The following is a 22,478-nucleotide window of genomic DNA, read 5'->3' on the forward strand; positions in this document are numbered from 1 at the left end:
ATCACTTTAATTTATCATAAACGCACAATATATTTAATAAAAAAAACCCTTATTAACACCTATTAAAAACGTAAATGAAAAATTGCAAATCACACAATCTACCATTTAAAATAACAGCATTTTATAACATGTATCAATTAAGTTGGAGTATATATAACAAAATACCATCGTGAAGTGAGGAATATGAATTTTGTGGTCGAGCAATACGTCTCGAGGGTGTTCGTGTAAACGTGGGCGGAGGGCGCGGCCTCGAACCTCGGCCACTGTTGGAAAAATTTATCATTTTAAATAGCTATTTTTAGAAATCTCTGTACTTTACACGTATTCAAATTAAAAAAAAAATAAGGGTGGTACCTATTTCGAAGTCTTGAACCTATAGCAAAGATGTCCGCAGATGCAGGAGATGTTTGTTGTAATCTAAAGAATGTGTGATGATCAGAACAGCAGCGCCATAAATGACGGCACGCAGACCTGGTGGGCGATTCAAAGCCGTAAGTAGATGTGTCATTCTGAAACAAATATTAGGGATTAACCACAAAACTGAAACTCCCTGGCTCCTTAACTTTATTCTAAGTTTCAAACTTGTAAGGCTTTCACTAATTAAAGTTACATTTCGTTGTTCATTTAAATCCAATTGTGGGAAATTACTTAAACCCTTTGAAGTATTAATGTCTGCTAAAGTGTGTGTATTAATAAAATATTATTAAATATTTTTTTGTAATATTTATAAAATTTATATTTATTTTAATTAACTTTAAAAAGCGAATGAAATTCTAAACGTGATATTGAAAGTAACTTTTTGTCTCCACCAACTTTTCGCGTGTACGTAATAAGAAAAGCAATTTTCCGGAGTTTCCTTTGATCAACGTTCATTTTGCAAGGAGAACGTATTTTAAGGCAATTTCGAAACCCTCCCTATTTTTAAGACACTTCAAAGGCGCAGAAGTAAGTCGGTATCTCCGGGTCTGCGAGCGGTTAGCACGTGTTATCAGCATTCGTCCAGAACGCGGTAAATACTGCGCTCAGTTCAACGCGACTTATCTAAAATTGCCTGCCTGCGAATGTCTTTTAAGAAAGCAACGTAAGATGGACTCCATTCCACACAACTATTCAAAGTTGCTCTTATCATTTGAAACCAATCTGTTTCGAGAATGAGGTCATACGTCTTGTCTTTTTCGTATTTTTCTCATTACAGCTTAGAAATATATAAAAAATACTTACATTTTTATCAGCTACGCGAATCATAAAATATCGTCCCTTATAATATAGCTTTGAGACACGCGGCCAATAATAGGTAGCGACAGTATGTTTTCCACGTAAAAGCAACAGGCCACTTGGCGCTAGTCCCAAGAAATATTCTACGCTGTCTTCGCCCTGAATTAAACAAATTGGCGTTGTTATTTTACCAAGTATAGAAGTGTTGACAAAACAAAAGTTAGAAAAAATATAATTTACCAAAACAGGATGTAGATCTACACCGTACATGTCGAGCCATTTGACTTTATCTAAATAACTGAGTTCCGCTTGGGCTGGTGATATACCTCTGTAACATTTATAAAATACTTAAGACATTAGAACACAAAGAAATCTTTTTAACGTTTATTACGTTAATTGTTTTTCTTATTTAATATTCTGGTAATTATCATAGAAGGCTAACTGTGAATAATCTCGACGGCCCAGGCAACGGCTCACTTCCAGTTAAGAAGGGAGGTACACATAATTTGCATGTAATTGAGGCTTTGTGACGTGCCAACGGCGAGGACCGCAGACTGCATCTTTGCATAGTTAAAAATTCATTCAATTACGCGAAAAAAGTTATATTTCCGGGGCAGTTGGTTGTTTTATGTTACTGCTTTTTTAATTTTATAAAACACAACAAATCAATTTTAGTTTCCTAATTTAGGAAAATGCTCAAATGTAGATACTTCGTTTTTGTTTTCGATATTATAAATCGAAATTTTCATGAAGATATTTTACTAATACTTGCATTAGACTTACGTAAGTGTTCGGTGAATTTCTGCGGCTCTTGCTTCTAACTCTGGTGATTGATGAGCTAGAAGTCTGAACTCTGATACGTAGCCCGGCAAGTGTCTCCGATGATCATAGTCGCCCAACTCCGCTATTGTAAAGATTTAAAACTTTTAAGCACAGCATTACATAAACATTGTGAAATTAAAATTATTTTTAATTCTCATTTCACAAGATTATATTAAGTGAAAATTATCACTGGTTCGGAATGTTGATTTTAACCAATTCAATAATATATAAAAAAATATATAAATACATATACACTACGTATATAACATTCGTGATTTAATAAAATATATTACACAAATTTAAATCAATGAGCAAATTCAAAACAACTATTGTTTCTTGGGAGGTGAAACATATATCATATTTAACAAACCAATTGTAATGCCGACCTCGTTTTTGACAAATCGTAATTAATTTAGTTAAAGCGGGTGAAACGTGTCCTAAATAAATACGCAGAATGATGTGTAAACAGAAGTGGTAATAAGTAAGTTAATGGGTAAACAAAACCCGTCATTGTACATAAACATATTTAAGTTTATTCAGTATGATTGTTAGATTTCATTACTATATCAGGGTAAATAGAACACTGGGCTAATTATCGAAGAAAACTAAGCAAAGAGAAAAGAAAATATACTACCATGTTTGGAAAAGAAAAAACTAAGTGTAGTGAACGAAGCTGACACTCATTTCCCGTCGTATGTCATTTTTTTTGTCCTCGGAAATGGCAACATCTGGTAAACTCGTAGAAAACATAGATATAATACGAGAGATCTTACATTAATATTTTTTTATTATTCGCTATAATAAATTCTTCAAATGATAGCGTGAGTGATGTGAGATTATTCTTATAAGCAAATATACCTAATATATACTATTTTATTTAAATTTTATAGACATATGTATTAATATTTCGTAAAGATATTATCACTTATCATTGTACTTCAGTGCTCGTTGTGTTGGACGACGATAAATTTAAAACGACTATATTTAAACACTTGTACTGTTACGGGCACTTTAAAACAGAACAATACGAAACGGGATTCGAATAACAATATGAATTCACCTTACATTCGGAATAAGCGGTCCATTTACGTAACAATTTTTTAAAGTTGAATAATGAATATATGAACGTATTAAAATTTCGTGTTTATATTATTTAGAATATCAAAGTGGTTGGTTTTCATCATTTCCATTATACAGTGAGTAATTTGAATTCTGCTTTCCGTCACTATTTGAGTGTAAACGATGTGTGGACAGGCTCACAGATCATGATGCATGGAAGCGTGAATCGAGCACTCTCGGAGATGTTGACATACGGTAACTTAGCTAACAAATATTGTATTTATGTGGGGTAAAACGTTAGATCTTATTATTTATTTATATTCAAGATACCACTTTGAAGCCGTTTATTTCGATTACTTCGAGGAAATTATAACGAAATAGATAACATAAAACTGAAAAAATCTTAAACTGATGATTTTGTCGTAATAAAAATATTGGGCTTTATGTTGTGTAGGTATAATATAAAAATCGACCGTATCGCGCAGCTACACTCATTCGGAGCAATCCATTAAATTATATAAACATTAAATTTTACACCTAAAAAGAAACATCTAAAAAAGTAATTAGCTTCACGTCAATTCAAAAACTGTTTTATGTGGACGGATACTAATAATTTGATAAAATATTTCAATATAAAAATAAATCGTATACGTTTGTGATAAAATAGCTTTAAGCATCCTTAAGGAATGTTCTCTTGTATCTACATTTATCACGTGAACTTCATGTATAGGTACAGAATAGAATTGTTTCTGAAGAGCATTCTTACTTTGCAAATATATAGTCTTATTCAACTAAGCGCCCGGACGATAGCCCATCCTGTTGATTAATGTAAGGAGTTCCTCAGGCCAACTAACTTGTTGCCAACGACGGACCATTGTCTACATTCACGATACTTCCAAACAGAAAACGACTTTACCGAGAGCCGTCTAAAATAGATAGCCTCAAGCAGTGACAAATAGTATATCGTTGTTCACTCTTTCGAACAACTTTTTTCGACTTAAAGTTTTTTTAAGATAAAGCATTTTTCAGTTTCAGTCAAGCGATAAATTTACTTTTTTTTTAATTTTATCATATTAGGAATGTTAAGATTTTGTTTTTATTTATTTTTTGTTTTAATATATCAAGATAAGAATTTTCCCAAATGTTTTTTTTTTTGTTTCAAAATCCAATGAAGGCAATCTTAGACTTAAATTGTTTTAAGATCAAAATATTATACGTCATACATCCCCTCGCCTGAGTTAATACAGGAACCTATTATTACAAATATCGTGAACGGAAATCACACCGAATAAAGACATGATATTGTTCTACTTACAAAATAATTTTGCAGTCATAGTTTTCCTTAATAATGAAATATTTACGAAGGGTATTGAATATCCTTATGAGTTTCATTTGTGTGACGGTGTGTGTGGTAATTTCGTACGGCAGGTCTACTCGTTTCGCCGTTGATATGTGTCCCCCGGGCCTCAGGGGCCGATGTAGACGAGATTAGATGCAAACGATGCTTTGCCGCTGATGGCTCATTTACCTCTTGAATAACGCATTGATATTATACCTCACCCTCATATCTCTGGGTTTTGTAAAATTTCACCCAAGTAGGACACGTTTTTGTTCCTTACAATATTAAATATAATGAACAAATATCTCTCGGGTCTTATTCACTTACTAAAATTCGTTACTGAATAGGGATTAAATATAACCAATTTAAAATAAAAAAGTAGCAAAACATAAATTACACACATAGGCTTTGTTATGTGAACTTGTTTAAAATAATACGAAAAACAGAGATAAATTTTCGTTTCGCCCGACGATATTACTTATACTAATTAATTATACAGAAAGACACATAATTAATATATAAATATTGATGCAAGAAGTAGATTGGAGTGGTAATTAACTGACGACGTGGATCTTCAAAGGTAAGGAAGACGTTAATTTCCTCTACGAGCAAAAAACAAAAATAGACAAACATGGCACGAGATATAACAAAATTAAATATACAATTTTGAAAACATGTACATCATAAAACACTTTAATAAGACATGGTACTTAAACGAACAAATTTTACATATTATAGTATTTTATTGAAATATTATGTTTCATATTGGGTCAGGAGGATTGTTTTCTGTTTTTTTTGCTATATATACTATATATATTAAAACAGTAACATGTTTTGTGCTGAATAGGTTTCAAATTTGTTTAAACAGTCTCGTATTTTTTGCAATTATCAGCCCGAGTAAATAGCTTAACAATAGCTGCCGCGGTTGGCTCTGGCGGAATTGAACCAGACTCTATAGTCCATTGGATAATACAGCCAATTGAATGAATTGAAAAAAGACATATACTACAGTATTGATTTCTAAATACATACTCATGTGCGTCTATACAATCACTGTACGTGGCAAATGTTAGTAATTTCATTATAGCGATAGTTGTTTCCGTGTTTAAAAAAACTAAGACCGATCTTGACTTTGAAGTTTGATAGTTTATTCCCGTAAATGTCATATTCCCTCGTCTTTATAAATAAATAATAAAACTGTCTCTGTCACCACAGCACACAAATATTATAATAAATAATTTCGTAGAGAAATGTCGTCGCTGTTCGTTAATTAAATTTATTTTGTTGTATAATAATCGATATAATTTGTAGTCATTTAAGTTAAGGAATGTTTCTAGACAAGAAAAATGTATACTACGATACCTAATATTTTCCAAACTTTGTAAAAAATTGACGAAAAATCAATTAATCTGATTGATATAAAACTTTCATATTATGTTAGTGTTTCTAGGTTCAAGACTTACGCCGACTATATTGTACTATTATAACTTGCGTATTTCTTGAGATATAGCTTATTATGTCATAATAGTAAATAGAGTGAATTTTTCAGCCCGGGAGGTTTACAAGTAAACGTGCCGTTTGCCATAACAGCTACACGAACACTTTGTATAAGAGATCTGTAAGTCTCTACATGTTACACGAAAGTGTTCCCAATGGCATTTATTTATCATTATTCATACACAAGTAAGAAGTTTTAAATAACTGACATCATATACCATAATTTATTTCGATTCAATTTTAATTGAAGTAATATTTTGTAAAAATAAATATAATGATGATATATGAAAAAATAATCTGTAAATAAAATTGACCAACAGTATAATTATATTACAATTACTATATTTTAAACTATGTTATAGTAAAATATATTTTACATTGATATTATGTAACAATTATTTTGTAGAACTTTGTATGCTAGATACTAACCAGATCCTGTATCTTATTTGAATTAATTTGGAGTGTCTGGATGACGTGGCTATATTGTATGATACAAGAATTGTTCTTATAGCTAATTAGCAATTAAAATTAAAATTAGTTCTAAGGAAAAGTCCTTTACAATTTTATATGATTTTTAATAAATTATAGTAGTATCTAAATTTATCTATTAAATTAGACGACGTGCATAAAACTATTAGCAGAAAATACAGCAAGTTTCGAAGAAGGATTTAGTAAATTATAATATTATATGCTTCGCAGTTTTATCTGCTTTAAAGACTATTGACGTTACAATGGTGATATTCATGTTCTTACAATCAATTATTTAAAAGGTTATTATTAAAACTTACAGATACACAAACAAACAAACCGTTTCGCTTTAATAATATGATCTATTTTCTTTTATACGCTTGTTAGATAGGTTGGACATTTTAATATCAGGGTAACTGGTCATTTGGAAGTAGTGCCTCTGGCGGTGAGTCAACGTCCTCGCACTCAGCCGGAGGCACCACAATTTCATTCGTTATTCCGTTGCGTGCACGGCACAATTATGACACGGAATGTTGAACAGATTGTTACACTATTTTGTTTTTATTTGTAAGATACAGAGAACTTAGCAACGAAATGGTTCTCTGTGGAGAACTTAATGTCCATTACCATTTATTTAACTTCTCATTGTTTTAACCATTACATCGCTCGCAAAGGTTTAGCCGGTAAGTATCACACGTATATGAAGAACAAGGAAGATGAAATTATCTCTAAAATAATATAATATTAAAATATAACATACGTTGTCGTTGCTACTATCATATATCTTTGTAAATATGTTGTTTAGATTGGGAGAGTTAAAATTTTATATATAATGATGAAATTACACCACAGGAAAACGAGTCCGCTTCATACAACATACAAAATATATAAAGGTAATATGTATATGATAATATCTTTCAAGTTCTGTGCGCCCAAAACCAAAAAAAAAGAACACAGACCATAAGAAAAGCGTTACAAACGGTTGTAAAATAAATATTATTATAAATAAGTATAGAACACATAACACCCACAACATGCCAACACAAAACACATATTCGTCTCATATTTAAAAAATGATACATCTAAATTTTAAAGAGACTGTACAACCATAACTGCGTTGAATAAATATTTCAAACTAGTTCAAAGTCACAAAGTAAGAACATTTTATGGCGGTCCCGAACTGAAGAACCACAAAATTAAAGTTGTGGAATCAAGCACAGTGCGGCCGACCAAACCGCTTTTCCGTTTGGTTCTACAAACACCCAAACAGGAAAAACATTCCAAGTTTATAAACTGCTACCGAAACAAACTCGATATTCAAAAATTGTAATTTTAAATAAATTTTCAGGTAAAAATGCTATTTCATTGTTTGTTTGTTGCATTAATATAAGTGCACACTTAGCGATGAAAGCGATTGTCCGATCTATTAGCTAAAACGCATCACTGGTCGGTCTAGGCATGATAGCCATGACCAAATTGGCTAATAACCTAACGCCATTCAGAGCTTATCTGGTTATAACAATAGAGCCCTAACTGTTTATCGTACCTCAAACATAACGATTACTTTTATGTAAAACCACCTACCTAGTTCTTTTATTCTATAAAAAATGACAAGATTTTACTATATTATCATAAAAAAAAATAATTAAGGTAAAAGCTGTTTATAATATGATCAAAACTTTTTTTAAATACCGCTCATAAGTTTTATTTAATACTAATATATTATCTCCTTTAACATATTTTATTAATTTTAATGAGATCACATTAACACATTTTTAAAATGTATGATTATAACGACTTTTAATTTTATTTTAAAAATTTAAAGCGTAATTTTTAAGTATGTAGTGCGTGATAAAATTATGTTTAACAATTAAGTTTTACGTTAAACGGTAAGTAAAAAATAATGAACTATACCTTTGTAGCTGTGTTTATGATAGTGTTAACAAACTTGGAAAATGTACTCATATTTATAATTTGTACGAATCTCACGGGCTAAGGAGTCTCAGGAGATGTCGCTCCAATTCGTACAAGTGCAAGCTCACTAAAGAGCTGGGCAAATTGAAGATGTTGTACTTTAAATTCATGTCCTCACACGCTCTTAAAATTCTATGTAATAAGACATAAATAATCTTAATATATTAGTAAAATACCATATTAATAACAAACTAAAATATATAACATATTTATATAGGTACTTTGCACTAACGGTTTGAAATATAGACTTCAACTTACAATGACATATTTATGAATATTAATATATTTTATAAGAAAATACAAAAGATGAATATAGTATTTATTAGGAAGTCGTAAGTAAATTATTTAAAAAAATAAAGTAATGTAAAACTTACATTGTAACACGTAGGCGGCAAGCTCGGCAGCAAGGTCAAAGTTAACCGGTAGCCGACCACGCAAGACGTCTTGTTTTAACTGTAGAAATAACTGGTACCTAGACAAATTAAAAATCATGTTAATTCTAATCAATGTGAATTATTCCTTTAATTTAACAATATTTCACTACTATTTCACTCCGATAATTTCTTTCCATATTTCCTGTCGTGAAAGGTTACTTAATAATTTACAATACCCCGCGATTTTATTTTTGAATTTTTACCAAAACGATAAAGTATTGTGGGATGAGTAAAAGCGTTAGGGGAGCATAGCCCTTAAAAGGAAATTAAATATTAAAAGAGCATCATAACAAAGATTTTAAAAGATATAACGAATATTAAAATGTGGCGCTTTACCTAAAGGGAAGACCGTTCGATGTAAGAAACAGCGAGCGACGTGGGGGGTCGTGTCAACATCGTAATAACGAAATTTTAATAAAATATTCTGGTATTTCGTTCTACTAGCTATGATGTCGTAAGGTGAGTAAACTTCTTAAACATTCTCCTTGAACAATTTCAATTATCACCGTTGTTTTAATCTCAAACAAAATATTCTTGTCACATAACAAGATATTATGAAAAGTAATTTTAGTCTAACAACATTTTTAAGATCGAGTTGCTACCTAATTTATGTAGTAGGACGAAAGTGCATCTAATTATTTTTAATGAAAGCAACTGCGACTCTTTTTCTTCACACAAAGCTATACTTTAAGTACTGTAATGCTATTGCCGTGGTGCATTCATTCACACCATAGCCAGGCCTGTTTACAGCCTCGTCAGGTTAACTGTGAGTGTGCTAGTCCTTCTTTGTTCACCCACTCTTAAATTTACTTTTAAGGGCATCAAATTTGAACACTTTAATAACCCTTTATAATTTATTGTGATAAGTTTATGTCTTGTACATATCTTTAGGTTAGCAAATTAATTTAGCAAATTTAGTACAAAGGGCAATTATATAACTTACATAAACATAATTCAAATTATTTATTTTCTATTTCAGTATTTAGGTTGAGAACTAGTAACTGTCGTAAGACATACTATACTACTTGTAGTATAATCTACCCGATATAGCTCGTCGAGAGTATTAAACAGCGTTTAATTAGAGTAAAACTTTGTCCACCTGCTATCTCAGTATATTTCCCTACTCAATAAATGTAAAGGAATAAAGACGTACAATTGTGTATCTACTTTAACAATGAAGTCTGTGACTTTAATAAGGATCTGTAACTTAAAAAATTGGCTTGATGCCGTCAAAAGGGGAAAATCCTTTGTGATAGAACAGGATTGTGTCCAAGTTTTGTGAGACATTTCCTCCACTAAAGAAGTCTGAGTGTCGAGGGTATATAATCTTATCTAACATTATTATTCCACGGCACTTTATTAGCTTTTAACTCCCAATTGATGTAATTAAACATAATTTATTCATATAAAAAGACGATTCAACTGCATTTAGAACGTTTATTTAATTTGCAGCGTTCGTAGGTTTTTCAATATTGCATTGAAGCATGACAATGTAAGTAGATAGTGAAATGGAAAGAGTTTGGGGACATCTCGATGCTGACACAACATGCGAATATGTACGAGCTTGTGGCGCAGATGTTTTTTATTATTATCTTCATTCTCACATTCCTCTGTCTGTAACACTATTATAGTATTGTCTTATACGATATATTATCTCCCAATTTAATTCATTTATTTAAATGCTTAGAAATAATTACTATCTTTAAAAATCATTTATCTTCCAAATTAGTTTTCCAGTATTTTTTAAAACGTAATATAAGTATTAGTATTAATTTAAATTTTGATGCTTATACAAAATTCGAAATATGTCCACAGAATATTCTCGAAACGTGTTCTTTGACTAAAACCTCAGACACACATACACATTTCGTATATGGTATGATAAATGCAATGCATTACCATATCTCAGTTGTAAATACGGATATAATATTATATTTTATTACTTAATGTATACTGTTTAAAATTGAACGTGCAATTAATTAAAATATTTGTTGTATATCTTTACTCGATCTTTTACAGATAACAGAATTTTAGCATGTTTAAACCTATTAACCAAATACCTACGAAACATTTTTAGTCTGTAAACATTGTAAAAATATACGTTAGTGACTGTTATAAAAACTAAGATGGAAGTGAGCAAAATACGGGGATCTTAACCAAAATACTAGGTCTACTCTACTATACTGAGTTACATTTGTATTTTTAATCTTTTTTTTTTTTAATAACATCCGAATTAAACGTTCAATTGTTTCTTTTTCATAACTCTTGTATAAATATCAAAAAAAATATCGAGCATTTTTAATAAAAATATCGTTATTTACAATTGGTAATTGGAAATTTTTCATTAAAATATGAATTTACACAAATATTAAATATGTTTCGTCCCTCTCTTATCATTTATTTAATTAAGTACTGAATGACTGAATGGTTAATTTACATGAAATGAATCAAAATTATTAGTAACGAGAACGTTGTGCCAGGCCTGAAGTCCAGAATATTTAAGTGTATTTGAGATTTTTTTTGAAAGCAGTCTTTGTAACCCGTTTCACGGTTAAGCCGGGTAAATCCTAAAATTAACTGTTTTACGCCAAAACTACTTTTTAATTTATTCGTAAATCTCAAATGCTTTAAAGACCTTAATCATTTCAATTCGAAATAAATGCGAATGAAAAGAACGAAACGAACGAATGAATGAAAAAGCGTTTTTGTGTTTAATAATTTTTGGGGGTTATTTATAATCCCTTTATTCTTATTTATTTTTAAAATCTGTGAACATTTGATTTTATAATTTTCGAAAAAGAAGCTCTCATATTTTGTTCTTAGCCTCACAAGAATTTTGCCTCTGAAAGATTTAGATAAATAAATGTGTATTTAATTTTTTTATATGTTATCATTAATTTTTTTCCTTTAAAATAAATTTTGTACACAAACATACTTAAAGCATAAAATTAAACCACATTCCATATATGTGATAATATCAATAAATAAATCTAATTATTAACTAAGGGATTATAGATACCTGGTTATTTCTTCCAATAGTTTGCACGGGTCTGATGCGTAAAACTTAACACCGAAGTAGAATGTGTGTGTATCAGAGCCGCGGAGTTGCCTTCGTAATCGTTTTCCAGCATCGAGCCAGTGCTATTAAAAAAAAAAAAAAAATATACATCCCATAATAAGATAATCATAAATAATGTATAAACACTCCCTAATAATATACCTCGAAAACACTAGGAAGGATATGAAAACCTTTAGTTTGGAAACCGCCGTACAATTATAGAGTCTGCTGATAAATGAGTTCAATATTAAAAATATTTATTCAACGTCTAATTATCGCTTAACACAAAGGAGTTTAGAAGAGCTGGTGAAATACACTTAGTCGATTATGTACATTTTTTGAAGTATTACAATACAATACTTATTTATTTATCAGTTATATAAATATATTTTTTTTATATGCATTGCTATGAAGAGGAATTTCTAAGTAACACAAATCGTGCCTTCCTCCAACCCTAATTTACACGAACGAAACAAGAATATTCACTCTCGTAATAAATCAGACGCGCACTTACCGTCTGGTTATCTTGATCCACGTAGCGCAGACCAAAGTAAGCCGTCTCTAGAAGATCTAGGTGCCTGAATACAACGTCTAGTAAAGCTTGGCCCGTACTGTTATCCTGCGAACAAGAAACTTATGCTAATTTCTGAACTACTAACTAATTAAAATTAACAAGATTAAAAGTAACATATAAAATTGAATTATTTTATACAATATCGTGTTAAAATATGGCAAAATGTTCAATTAAATATAAAAAATATCATGTTATTTTTTGTATATTTTTGTAAGAATCGCGCACGAATAGGAAAGAACAACTTGTTGTTTAAAATGTTTAACAATTAAACATTGGTATTAATACATTATTTTTTCAAATTATGACCGACATTTTTATGCAGATAATGTTGTAACGGTAAACAATAATAAAATCAATGAGAATATCGAAAGAGTTTCAAAGTTAGAAAGTCATCGAAATGCAATCCGATCTCCCACGATACAAACATAACTCCAATTAGCATTTCTTGGCGGCTTTCCACAATTAAGCTTATTTCCACGCAACTTGTAAGACCAGTAGTCAATGATGATGCTGGCAGTATAATGACGGGGAACGCATCCGAACTCTCACGCATTCAAGGGATATGCGTGCTTGTGCTTATCAATATGCCAATAATGTGATGTTTAAAAATTATCCTATTACGTTTTTTTATTTTTGATTGCAGTGCGAAATATATATATCGAGCGCTTTAGATTTCAATTTAAATAATACTAATAATAGTAAATACGACTCGTAATCAAATATTAGGGTTATAATCATAAAATAATTAAGTAAATGATTTTATCGTAATCGTATCTGTGTAATTGATGTAGCAATGGAACTGCAATTTTAATAAAGTACGTAAGCAATAAGATGTCATCAATCGTTTTCTTTCAGTGCTTAACCACGATCCGTCGAGAAACTAAAACATTTCGTCCATAACGACGCAATGTAGTGTAAGAACTGCTTCAGTGAATTTCTATAAAATTCACTAATAGAAGGTAAAAGAATTTTTCATATTTTTTTTTAGACGAAAACACATAAGTATATTATTTAACCTATATATTACAAAATAAAGAAAGATGAAATTCTAACGCACCCGTTACGAAGCAGACGATATTAATATATTGAAATTTCATTCAATATTCATTTCATTGCAATCATAACAATTTGACAAAACTAATTGCAATTATGCGGTCATTCATGTGTTAAATATGATATATCGTCAACGCAACTATTTATTGTTAATTTATAATCATTCACAGACGAACACTGAACACGGTTTCAATAACACAAACATTATAGACTATGCCGGTTTGTGGGAAAATGTGAAACGTTCGTCGAGTTGAATAATAAATGATTTAATAACAGAGTCAGTTTGCTTCCAACAGAGCATGTTCAGATCAAAAAACAACAAACGATTTGAAAATCTGGCGGCGATAGCAGTAGGTACCTACGCATGCACGCAATAGTAGCCGCGGGCCAGCCTCTCAGCCTGTATGGAACGACAAACAGTTCACCGATGGCAGTATTTAATTTTCAATCTTTTTGTGCCTTATTGCACGTTAATTAAGCCCTACGGCGAGAGTTCATTAATTTTAGTGTACAGCTATGTGCATTCGACTATAACAAAATATATTGTGTTTTTATAACAAATTTTAGTTTATTTAAGAATTACTATATTGTACTAAAATTTAACAGTCCTCTTAATTATAAGGTGAAAACTCTTTTATACCACTGAAGTCGTTTGATTGATGATTGAATGTTAGAACTCGTTTAAGGGTACATAAGGCCCATAACTTATTTAAATTATCATTGTAAAAAAAAAGCTTTAATGAAGTATTGTTCAAACGAGCAACCTTTGTAGACGATTGTTCTCAGCTATAATATCAACGCGAGCAACAGGCAACAAAGACATCAATAAAGCAGAGACGAGGTACGAGAACGAGGTGCATCTACGCAGTAGACCGTGAAATGCTGTCGACTCAATTTGCTGCTGCGACAATACTCTTTACAAATACTCACTCTCCAATCGTAAATTGCTGAGCAATTCTTTTACATTTTATTTTTTTATTTCATTTTAAAATGGGTCAAACAAAAGGAAGGAACTTTAAACTTGGTCTATCAATTTTAAATATTATATTATAATACATTGAAAAAATATCGACTGAATGATTAAAAATCGTGGTATTAATATTCGTTGATTTTAATGCGGGAAAATAATGATTCATTTGCATTTAATTAACATATATTCCATGTAATTTAATTGATGCAAAAGAGTACCTACTGAGTTTCTCGCTGATTTTTCTCTGTAGAATTTATATTCCAAATCAACGAAGATTCAAGATAGCTTTTAAAACCTACCAAATATATAAAAATATTTAATCTTGCATTCATTGGTTTTGTTATCTGACGTGAGAACTTAATATAGCTAACAGTATTTTTTTAAGAACGATTAGTAAATTAATATACAGACCCAAGTGCTTAATAATTCCTATCTTGAACGCGTTAAACGACTTCTTTTGAATATTAATATCTCGTATTCCGTTATGCTCTTAAATTATTTGTATACAGACTAAAATCTAATTTATTCGTAAGTATTAATAGTTAAATACAAAATAGCCGTAGCAAAGTTTGATAATAAAAAAATAATTAATTAATCATTCTACGATATTTGATGGCATGTTAGATAATGTGGCACACTTTTAATCCTCGATTCGCGATGAAAACATATAAAAATCTCGCAAATGATAGGACACTCAAATAAATTGGCTCGCAAACATTGATAAGGTTCGTTTAATCACGCAATTTGTTATCGAGTGTAATCACTCTCTCGCTCCGGCGTGGAATGGCACTAGTTAGAACAAATAAATCTTTATATATTTGGTAATGTGGAGGGAGAAAAGTTGTCACCGAATCCGCTTGAGACAAATGTCCCTTTGTAGACGGGGAAACTGGAAGGAAAGGACGCCGATTTATCTAAAATAACCATACAATTTAGCAGAAATGTCGAACTGTCGTCGCTTCCACTTTAGCCGAATTGAACGATTTCAACCCGACATATCTACGAACGCTTCAAGAACAAGTTTCCTTAATATTTCAAGGCAAATAAAAGTATTTCGCCAAGTTTAACCTTGTTTTCAGTTATATGACTTTCGGCTTTATATAAGTTTGAGGCAACATTACTAAGTTTGAAGCCATGAGAGATAATACCAAAAGATTAAGATGTTATGTTGAATTCATAAGTATGTATTATTCCGGTAGGCAGTAGCAATTGTGTATCCTAGAGATTATGGCTTTACATGACGTCTTTAAGTCATAATTTTAAAAACAGACTATAATGTTTACGATTTAACAAACCTTATTTGAAATATATGTAAGGACAGATGGCGTCGAGGAAAGCTTGAGTAATACGCGGGGTACGACGCTCGCGAACCACTCTCACATTCACCACGCGGCGACAATGCCAACCAAATAGAATTTAATATTCATAGAGTCGACGTACGATTCAGTGAATTCATCGCCCGCACCTTGGACCCGAGCCCCGCATATAAAAGACCTTCCTTGAGCCCCTGGGTGTACTTCAAATAATTCGTCTCGGAATAGCTGCACTTCAAAAGTGCGGGAAAAGAAACGGAAAAAAAAATCCACGCGTTGTTTCATCATACGGCGAAATTGAAAATACCGACAGCGTCCGTCGGGACGTCCGTCGAAGCAAGCTCGGCTTCGAAATAAGCTTTCCATTTTCTGATATAGAAATGTATTAAAGAATTTATAGGAAAGGTGTTTGACCAAACTCAGCTTTTGTTTACAGCTCGCTTTCAACTTTTCCCTTTAATAAAAGTACGAGGCAGGATATTAATAAATATCCATTTTTACATGCCAGCATAATTCTGCGTCATGTAAACCGTGAAACATAACATAATGGATAGCAATTAATAATGTTACCTGCATCTCATGCAACAGTTCTCTTTCGTCGAGGAGCACCACGCGACAAGCAAGCGTGCGCGGCGCGGGACAGAGGCATTCCATCATCTTGTCGGTTTGTCAGCACCAGCTGTAAACAAATACAATTTAAAAAGTGCCCTTGACAGACATAAAGGGATTTATAAACAAATATTTAAAGCGTAAGCATTTTATTTTGAGCTAGTGTTGTGTAAGTGTAATTTTAGTTTTCATCTTTGATTAATTTATATTTTAATTTCAAAATTAAATTGAACATAAAATTAACTTTACCTAACCTTAATCTTGAGCTAAATTTTACTGTAATTAAGCTGGTGGTTCAATCATAGACGCAACATCGCTATTCTCTCCACAAAGCTAGAAGTTGTTTGGAGGCAATTACTGAGTTATTTGCAACGAGACTCAATAGTAAAATCACCAAAGGGTTAGTCGAAACCAAATATATCCTCGTTAAAAGTTAGTCCGGGGTGAACGCGCTACGTTCACTGTTTTAACAATTTTATTTTAATTAGTTACGCGCCCTCTCTAATAGGCGTATTTGATTTGACGGATTTTTTTGCCGCGTGTACTATTTTAATGTTGCGCCGTATTGACGGACGTCCATTGTAATGAACTGCCTCTTTCAAAGTTGAGCTTATTTTTTTAAATGAACACTTAACTTACCACAGGAACATTTATTACTTCTCTTTGATTTTAATATATCAAGACTACACTAGATCTAAGATCTAGATTTAACCTATTCGTACATAATACCGTATGCGGTGTTGTCTATTAATGAATTTCGTAGCTTCACAAGAAATGTAATGTAATTGATAGTCTGGTAAATGGACGATGCCGAAAGACATTCGGAATCTCCGTAAAAAGAATTTAGTGCATGGTCAAACTTCTAACAAGTAAAACTTCGAAACAAACAAAGACGGCAATACGAACAATTAATCCAAACGACCCCGACGGAGATTAGTGCTCCCTCTATTGACCCCCGGTACCCCCACACGTAGAAAACATTTTCCCGCCATTGTCTGATCGGAAAATAAAAAGAAGATTTGCGATTGACAACGTAGCTTTGCGCCGAACGTGGCTACAGCGGAGTGGAGATCACTATTTAATCACACAGTGGGTTGTACGAGTAGGTGGCTCTAAATCCCATACATACTCGTAACTAACGAACTGGCTCAGTGACAAAGAGGTTGCAAACCACAACATTTTAACCAAAAATAAAATGTAATCATAACACTTTGTACATATATAAATAAACGAATAGAAAAAATATTTCTTTATCCAAATTATTGTTTTATCAGTTTCGCAAAGACGTGGAAAAATAAAGAAAATAAGATGAATAAAGACGCGATAGCGCAAAAATTGTTTTATTCCTTTGTTAGAGTGATGTATGCGAGAAGTCTATGCTGTTGGAACAATGCATCAAAAACTGTGACTATCGCATTAATACAGTTTAACAATTATCATTACGTTCCCACGTACATACTCATGGGAAATAATGTGTATCGGTGAAACGAGCTCTGTTTTAATATGTTTCCTGAATAAACAAACTGTATTATCTGAGTGATAAAATTATGTACACAGTTTCATAACTTTATTTTCGAATTGTTTATTGTAAACATGTCCGTATACATTTACATTTCCATATTACATTCAATTTAATAATAAAAATCTTATGAAGAATTCATTTTGCGATAGCGTGAAAAGGTAAGATTTTTCGTGCTGATTAATTTTAAACTCACTTTTCTGATTGATATAAAATTTTATTTTGGTTTCAATATTACTTATATGAAGGTTTTGTATCGATATATTCCGACCCGAGATGGCCCAGTGGCTAGAACGCGTGCATCTTAACCGATGATTTCGGGTTCAAACCCAGGCAGGCACCACTGAAATTTCATGTGCTTAATTTGTTTTTATAATTCATCTCGTGCTCGGCGGTGAAGGAAAATATCGTGAGGAAACCTGCATGTGTCTAATTTCAACGAAATTCTGCCACATGTGTATTCCGCCAACCCGCATTGGAGCAGCGTGGTGGAATATGCTCCAAACCTTCTCCTCAAAGGGAGAGGAGGCCTTTATCCCAGCAGTGGGACATTTACGGGCTGCTAATGCTAAAAAAATATTCCGAAAACAATCTTCGGTATTACTATTAAATTATACCAAAATGAATCAACTATTTGGTAAAATTAACGGTAAAATATACCAAAACTATTCTCTGTATACATTACACACATATATCGAAAACATCTGCAGAAAAGTAAAAAATATATTTGGTTCGTTTAAAATAAAGTAAATTACTGTTATAATAAAGTATCCAAAAATAACGTTATAAAGTTTTTAAAGTTTAATTATACGTGAGCTGCGTGCCGCCTATTTTTAAAGTGAAACGAAAGCAGTAAAGATTGCATATTTATGTTCTGTTCGACTAAATAAGTTGAGAAAAAAGACTACATATTATTATTGTTATAAATAACTCAGTATATCGTGTATCTTGTTTGTTTACAAATGTTGTTATGTATAAATATAATGGAACACTTTTAAATTGCATGTATTGCACTGAGTATGTAGATAGTTGCATTATTTTAAGACGTAAACTACAGGCCAAATACAGATCGGCTTTTGATACTCAAAAACGCCATTTCGTGCTTTTCGCGGTACGAGAGTTAAAACACTATCAACTTTCCAACTTCGAGATGCTACTGAGAATTTATCTTATCTAAATTTAATAACTTATTGGCCCACACGGAGTTTAAATCTTGGTCTTCGGAGTCTGCCGCATAAGCTAGCCACTAGACCACAATACATAAATAACATTCTAAGGCAAGTAATCATCATGTGTACAAAATAGGCATGTATAATCTAAATTTAACACGGATTAATCACGACTTCGGCTAATTTAAAATAACACGCTAAGCCTAAAATATTTTTTTCTATGATACGGAAATAAATTTAAAATCTACTATAACAAATCGATTATTTTCTTACTAATTTATACATATAATAGAAAGAAGAATAAATAGATTAGATAGAAAAAGTTATACTCTTACACTAACCTAACCTAATTTATTTTATCAAAATTTACGTAAGTAATAATACTACAAGTATAGTTACTACTTGCTTGTTTTAATTTTTGTAAATACTTTACCTTTTAATTGTTTATGTTTTGCAATTAAAACCAGTGTAAGATGAATCTTTGAATATACGGTGTTTGAAAAAATTGCACTAGAAAAACATTAAAAAACATTTATAGAACAGTGTTTTCAGTATAAATATTTTCTTGATTTTAATCACTAATGTTACTACGACGACAACATTTTACTAAAAGAAAAATAAACTAAAAACAACAAATTTAAATATAAAGTTAAAACAAATTGCGCAAATAATTGAATTACAATAATAGTTTTCCTACATCGCTTTCGTAGTAACTATTCAACTTGATAAATTATCAAAAACTGCCAAAGATCGAAAAATAAAATCATAGACAAAATATAAAAAAAATCAATTCACTCAAATAGGTTTTTACAGATAAATCTCTCATTTGTTTATAGGATATAGAATCAACGCCAATTCGGAACATCTGTACATTATTATACGTAATTTTAAACAGATTGATAGAAATGTTTTAAACTAACCTATTTAATGTAACGAGACATAAACATCTGAAGAACACGGACTTATTTTTTATTCTACAGATCATTACACAATGCACACCACCATGACGCCCTACAGTACGGTGCTTCTATAATAAAAGTTTAAAGTGTTTATGTTTCAATTAATGCAGGCAGGAACTCTAAGCATATATTGCTGTTGTTGCAAAGACGATACGTAAATAAATCTGCTCTATAGATAAATTCCAATAATAAAATGTCAATTTACGTAAGCTATAATAGTACCTTCTCCTCTCTCATTTTACAGTTTCCAAATAAACTTTATCATTAACTAGAAATAAATACATATTACTTGATTTTTTTTAATACGTTATTTACCAATTACAAGCACTTTCTATGTGTTGTAAGTAAAATCAATTTAATAACATCAATACATTAACCAGCCTACGAATTACGTTGATGTGTTATCCAATTTTGTATGCCTGTTATTTATAGTCATATTTAAGTATAGGCGAAGGTGCGAGCGGACGCCTTCGCATGCCGTCACGTGCTCTTTACCTCGCATACTAATGTACAATTCTATATCAGACGACAAAAACTCACAATTGTAAACTTGTGAACTTACATTCACTGTCCAAGAGTGATAGTTCAGTGTATATGCTAATTTAACTAGCGGTTTCGTTGCTCGTGTAATTATTCCTTTTTTATTGCATTCTTTTGTTATTTTATTAAAAACAACGTATCTAAAATATATTTTTAATGTTATATTGATAATTATTTGCTGGGTTTTAAAACCCCAGTCAACTTGATAGAAGCATAAAATAGATCTTTTGAATAATTCTTTTTAATACATATACATATTATGTTTCTTTACAAAAACTCTCAAAATGACAAACTGAATCAAACAATAACTAAAACAACAAACCAAAAAAACTGTCCTAAGATAAATAAGTATTTATCGATTATTGCCAATCATATTTTATTTTATCATAAAAAAAGTCTTATTTAACGCAGTAAGCCTGCAACATATCGTTTAACTTATAACAACTGTATATGTTTGAAGTAACAATAGAAAATAACGAGAAAGCTGTATAACGAGTAATAATATTTCAAATAACTTAAAGTTCAATTAATCATAACAAACACTTTAAATGTAGATTATATATGCTGTCAATCAAAACCCGTTACAATGACTAGAGAATACGTTCACGAATGTCAACGCATCGTGACGTCAAAACACAAGTAAGAATAAGCCATAGTAAACGAAGAGAGTTTATACAACAAGCTAAAGATGCGACTACGCCCGCCTTGTATTCATTTTGTAGGGACAGTCCTTCTAAATCTACCACCGTGTCATTTTAAGGTTTGGGTATTATTATTTTCTAATAATAGCGCACGCGGATAAAATAAAACAGCTAGGAAACGTTTTTTTTCTTGCTTGTTTTACAGATACCATCATTTCAAACTCATAAATTATTGTTACTGCAATTTAATATAGGTTATTAATTGTAGATGATTTCAGAATTTGTCGATTACATAAACATTTTTATAGTATTAGGTATATAAGTATAGATATTAAAATATTCAAATATAATTAAGTATAAAACAAATAAATTACCATAATTATATTATTCGGTTAAGTTCCTAAAGATTCAAGAACATTTCTTAAGATTTTAATAATGTAACAATAATAAATTTGTAACATAAAAGAAAATAAAATTGTATCGTAAATAAATAACGGTGAACGTAAACAATTTTATAAGCTTTGTCTAAGCAGTTAAAAACATTTTAGCAACCCAATTAATTTCGGCAATTTATCAACATAAGTGCGAAACGTTCTAAAAAAAGACAAAAGAAATACAAAAAAAAATACACGAGTAGTGTATTCGTTAAAAAAACATTGCCACATGCGTCCACCATCCCGCATTGGAACAGCGTAGTAGAATAGCAATAATATAAACCAAACCCAGTAGTGGGACATTTGCAGACTGTTATTTTACACTAGTGTATTCGATATAATTATTTAGCAGATGTTCCAAAGTAATATAATTTACGGAAGCGTAAGATAAGTCCCCACGCAAAACAAAAGACGGAGTTAATATCTACACAGTTTTCGAGGCGAAGCTGGATCTCAATGAGCATCTCAGAAGTAAGTCAAAATTGAGCAACTTAATGAGAACAATTGCTGAAAATGAATAATTTATTTAACGTAAAAGTGATAAGGAAACCAAATTTCGGGGCCGTTATTGTCTTGAATTACGAAATTGAACTGACTGCGCCAGTAAGTACGTTCCTATTAAGTCAAATGACCCAGCTCAAATTTTATACGGCAATAAGTCGCACGCAACTTAGTCAGTTCCATATACATTGTTAAAAAGATGTTTACATACATACATACATACATACATACACAGCGTAATCTCGAGACAGACTACGCTAAATAAATAAATGTATATATGCGTTTAATTAGTTCCGTAGTTCGTCGGAACTGTGACAATTAATTACTTTT

The 22,478-nt window shown here is 31.2% G+C and overlaps 1 protein-coding gene across 4 annotated transcripts in view; it reads right to left on the minus strand.

Moving 5' to 3' along the window:
• LOC125067192 (band 4.1-like protein 4) overlaps positions 1-22,478 on the minus strand; it is a 35,801-nt gene that overhangs the window by 7,126 nt on the left and 6,197 nt on the right. For all 4 annotated transcript variants that reach the window (XM_047675646.1, XM_047675663.1, XM_047675655.1 and 1 more), the window contains 9 exons: positions 16,347-16,455; positions 12,381-12,485; positions 11,828-11,949; positions 8,749-8,846; positions 1,999-2,119; positions 1,456-1,543; positions 1,222-1,374; positions 355-509; positions 166-263 (listed from right to left, as the gene is read on the minus strand). In XM_047675646.1, the coding sequence (XP_047531602.1) occupies positions 166-263; positions 355-509; positions 1,222-1,374; positions 1,456-1,543; positions 1,999-2,119; positions 8,749-8,846; positions 11,828-11,949; positions 12,381-12,485; positions 16,347-16,433 (1,027 nt within the window). In that variant the 5' untranslated portion in view covers positions 16,434-16,455. The remainder of the gene's footprint in view (positions 1-165; positions 264-354; positions 510-1,221; positions 1,375-1,455; positions 1,544-1,998; positions 2,120-8,748; positions 8,847-11,827; positions 11,950-12,380; positions 12,486-16,346; positions 16,456-22,478) is intronic.

The sequence above is a fragment of the Vanessa atalanta genome, chromosome 1 (assembly GCF_905147765.1).
Source record: "Vanessa atalanta chromosome 1, ilVanAtal1.2, whole genome shotgun sequence".
Classification (NCBI taxonomy): Eukaryota; Metazoa; Arthropoda; class Insecta; order Lepidoptera; family Nymphalidae; genus Vanessa; species Vanessa atalanta.